This window comes from Pseudonaja textilis, chromosome Z (assembly GCF_049901715.1).
Source record: "Pseudonaja textilis isolate UNSWEBS1 chromosome Z, rPseTex1.2, whole genome shotgun sequence".
In the NCBI taxonomy this organism is placed as follows: domain Eukaryota; kingdom Metazoa; phylum Chordata; class Lepidosauria; order Squamata; family Elapidae; genus Pseudonaja; species Pseudonaja textilis.
Window position 1 is genome coordinate 91,131,263 of NC_142008.1, and position 4,611 is coordinate 91,135,873.

At 39.3% G+C, this 4,611-nt stretch overlaps 1 protein-coding gene across 1 annotated transcript; it reads right to left on the reverse strand.

Moving 5' to 3' along the window:
• Nucleotides 1-599: 599 nt before the first annotated feature.
• On the reverse strand, nucleotides 600-4,320 carry TCAP (titin-cap). Its single transcript, XM_026717533.2, has 2 exons — nucleotides 4,123-4,320; nucleotides 600-1,944 (listed from the first exon to the last, which is right to left on the reverse strand). Exons 1-2 carry the CDS (start codon nucleotides 4,269-4,271, stop codon nucleotides 1,572-1,574), a joined length of 522 nt encoding a protein of 173 aa, XP_026573318.1. The 5' UTR covers nucleotides 4,272-4,320; the 3' UTR covers nucleotides 600-1,571.
• Between the last annotated feature and the right edge of the window lie 291 nt (nucleotides 4,321-4,611).

Consider the following 4,611-nt stretch of genomic DNA (forward strand, 5'->3'; position numbering starts at 1 on the left):
CAAAATTCACTTAACAAAATTCTCTTTCTTTGCAACAGAAATTTTGAGCTCAATTATGATCATAAGTCGAGGATTACCTGTAGGTGCTGCGTGCCAAGCACCTAAATTTTGATCATGTGGGGATGCTATTATGGTCATAAATGTGAGGACTGGTTGTAAGTAACCCTTTTTACTGCCATTGCAATTTTTAAGGACCACTAAATGAAAGCTTGTAAATCCAGAATTACCTGTAATGTGTAGTATGGAAGCTCCCCTTCTTTAGGAATAGAAGTGGAAGTGAAAACGCTTGCTGATTTAGCTCTCTATTTCTGAAAATAATGAAAGAACCACTCTCTAAGGTGTGCTGCAGTATTAAGTACACTTTTGAGGTGGCATGAGGTAGCTTGCAGCTTTATGGTAGCTTTCTTTAGCCAGGCAACAGATTTATTGTTTATTTATTAAATTTATATGCAGCCCATTCAAAGCAACTTTTCTCTTATATGTGTCTAATAGAGGTTTATGTTCAAAAATGTGCCCAATGAATATGAAGGAAATTTGTTATCTTGTCAGGTTAGTAGAACTAGACTGATGCGAAAGTGTCCAAATGAAAGAAATACACATTCCGTCATTTTCTTTTTATTTCATTCATCCTTTAAAACACAATCAAGAGAAATCCACAGATAATTATCATTATATAATGATAATTTTATTTAAAAGAAAACAAGAAATAGAAGGCACTAGGAAAAATTCACAGTGGAATATTTCTTCTTCCTCAACTACTTGTACATAGATGGGACAAGGAGGTGAAAGACCAAATCTGTTCTTTATAAATTAAATCTGTTTCCTACCCTTTCTCTAAACCTCTTAATTCAACCTTCATTCATCACTTTCCCAAGGTGTAGTTACTCTCCATCTTTCATGGCATATGTTCTCTGACTGGGACATTTCCATGGGTGTCTCCTATCCTAAGTCTCAGAACTAGGAAAGGAATATCAGAATAAGATCCTAGAAGGTAGCTCCTATCCTAAACACTGCAAAGTTCCCTCCTGGAACAGGACCAAGAAGGCCAACAATTTCCTCCAAATTATTTCACTTGCTACACCATTAAGCACCATTTTCCTGAACTCAAGAATAACTCCAGCATAGCTTTCACTTGCTAAACTCAGAAACTGCCATTCTTATCGTTTTGATCAGCCATTTTATCTACAAATTTATTTTTCACTGTAATTTTAGACAATTGTGTCAATCACCTTATACAAGGAGGGACCGTTTTTCTTTTTCGCCTTCATTCATGTGGACCTTCCTTACTTCTCCAGGGAGGTAACATTAAATAAAAGAAGAAGAAGAAGAAGAAAGAACAATGCAGAAAAATGAGCACTGGTCATAGAAATATGTAATATTATACATCTAAGTATATATACACAAACAAATACATCCTACATCCCTTCCCCACCCCCAGAAAAAAAGAAGGCCATCCAAAGTTCAATCCTACAAAGTCTTTTCTATATATCTGGGCCCCTCCAGATTGTTCTCATGCAGCAATAGGCACATCGGCCCAAACCCATTCCAAATAGGAGAATTCTTGAGTTGCCTCAGCCTCTCTGGGCCTCCTGAGACATAGACCGGGACAGTGAGCGGCGCAGGCCAGCTTTTCTGAAGTCGGGACAGGTGGGCTGGACAACAAGGGGCAACTCTTTGGTGATCTCAAACACTGGTTTCTTGTCAGGGCAGACACCTGTGACTGGCAGTGATTCCACTGATGGAGTTGGTGTCAGCTCCCGTTCAGCCTTGGTGCTTAGCTTGACTGGTGTGAAGATGGGCAAAGGCAGATGGTAAGAGACCAGAGGCTCACCCAGCAGACCTAGACGGAGGATGCCCCATGGTGATCGCTGAATTATGGCCCAAGCCTCCTGTTGTTGGTGGTAGGTTTCTTTGCGATGATGGTCCACCTCAGAGTGAGAGCAGCTATATGGATATGAGCACAGTTTGAATTAAAAATCGACCCTACAACATACCTTAATAATTCTTTCTGGAAACCAACCTGACAACATACAGTGCTAGCAGAAATAGAAAACTGAATAATTTCATCTGGAAGAATGAAGCCATTCAAAATATTGCCATTCAAAATCACAATCTCAATCTCTGTTTGGCTTGTTTGAAGTTCATGCTCCATTTGCCAAAAAGAAGAAATTAGTGATGCAATAAGAGCATGCAAGTTCGGGTCTCTCAGTTTCATCCCATGCTTCCCATGGTCTAACATCAACAATGGGAGGAAGTTTATTTCTGCTTGGAAGTTCCCTTCATACATCCTTTAGAGCTTTGATCTTCCATGATTGTCAACAAATTGAGAAAGCTGGTAAAAAAGGAAAGATACGGGAGCTTGCCTAAGAGGCTCATGCCCAGTTTTGCTTTCGTGTGGTGGCAGTTTGTTGAGAGGAGAACATCCAAGTGAGGCTTTATGGATTGAAGATGTTCATGAAGGATGTTCTGATTGCAAATACTTAGCTGTGACAGTCACAAAGTGGAAATGGTTAGTTCCAGATGGAATTGTGAAGGTCTCTTCCCACCCCCCTCAAAAAAATCTATCCAGTTTAGGTGAATGGAGCAAGTGCAGTTCAATGTAAAGGAGACACCCCCACCTCCAAAACAGATGAATAAACATCCTAACTTCATATAAATGATAATGGGGACTAAGCAGGCAATGTGATTGATGCGTGTGGAAGAAAGGAAGGAAGAAGAAAAGTTCCTTCCATACTTGAAATAATAAAGGGAAGGGGGTGAAAATTATATTGCATTGTGTCTTTTCACAGATTTGTAACATCACAATAATGCATTTCAAATTCTGTAAAACAGCGTGATCAGCATTGTTTAAACGGGAGAACATGTTAAGGCTGTATTCCCCTAAAAAGAAAGATTGCACATTCAATTTTAAAAAGAAAAGAAAGAATGAAGGATGACATCATAGATTACATTTTGTATGCTAAAGGTAGAGAAAAGGGCAGAAAGAAAGAAAGTTTTGTTTCTCTCCCTCCCTGCCCTCTTAAACTGGAGAAATTCAGGAAAGGGGGTCCCTTTCACTCAATTAAAATATTTACACATTATACTAAGCCTTCAAGTATATGTTTGTTGCTAAGCTTATGTGAAATCGAACTCAAGTATATATATCATTCAAGGATGGCATCCACTATCATTAAGTTAGGTGGCTTCCAAAAGGACTTGGACAAATTAATGGAAGATTCTTCTTTCAATGGCTATTAGTTAAAGTGCTTGCCAGAATAGGAAGCAGTGTGCCCTTGCTATAAGTTCTCAAAAATAATAGGGAGAGTAATTGCCTTTTACTCCTATGTGTAATTTGTTTCAGGAGCATCTGCCTGTCCAGTGTAGGCGAAACAGGAAGCAAGACTAGGCAGGTCTTTGCCAAACTCAAAGAAATTTGCTCTTACAGCCAGGGGAAATATGTATTTTCTAAACAACAAGGACAACCAACTCTTTCATGGCCTGCTTGCTACACTCAACCTGGCTTTGAACCAACAATGTATATGATCCATCTACTAAAATGAATTGAATAGCAGCAGGAAAATCTGACTTTTCAAAATCCCGGCTGCAATAACCATGAACATACATACCATTCTCCACTCAGCCCAACTCACCTTTTTCAATGGTGTATCACTGATGCTGTGATTTAATGTCACATTCATCTAAGATGCCATTATCTAACCACAAGCTTAAAGCATATGGAGATTCATATTCATGTCCATTCCTTGGGTGTGCCTTTGCCTTCTGCCTCTTCTGTCTTTATGTGTAACATATAGTAGGCCTGTATCTGGTGCTATACATAATCATAACCTCAGAAACACTTCAATCCAACCCCATGGTAATTGTTGCTTTCCAATAAAGGAAATACAACAATTTCTTGAAAAATCCATCTGTTCTCCATCTCCCGATGCATGTAGTACTTCCAAGATCTGATTATGTTTGATTTCTTAAATGAATGTACTATGTAGACATATTAATAGGAGTCCCAGCAGTCCATCCATCCTCCAAGTTTCAGAAAAGAACTGGGGAATCTCTCCCCACCCATCTGCTGGAATAAGTAATTTTTGACCAAGTTAAATACAACCTTTGTCTAACCAAAGCACTTACCCTTCTTCAGGCCTTGAGGTGAGTGACAAGTCTTTCCATTCAGCGTTGAATGATTCCTTCCTGGATTCATCTTTCTCAGACACCTGGCAGGCCAGTTCAGCTGCAGACAGAGTTCCAGAGCTGCGGAGAACCACACTCTTCCCGTGCATCTTTGTGTGTAAAGTTCTGCTTGAAATAAAATGAGGTCTGTATATCTCAGTTCTGCCCGGTGTTTTGTCCCTGCTGAGGTGGTTTATATAGTTTTAGGAGAGCTCATTCCTAGGGGATTGTACTGGAGCTAAATTGGTCTTGCAGAGTCACTCCTACAGCATTCCAATACTGAATACCTCTCTTCTTCTCCACCCCTTTGCCCTCATGGGATATATGCGTTACTGGAATCCACATTAGTGACATTACAATTATTTTTAAATGGTCTTTTATTTCTGTATTTCCTGGCAATAGTAAGGACTGGTAATTTAATTAATTCACTATTTGAAGATGAAAAGAAAG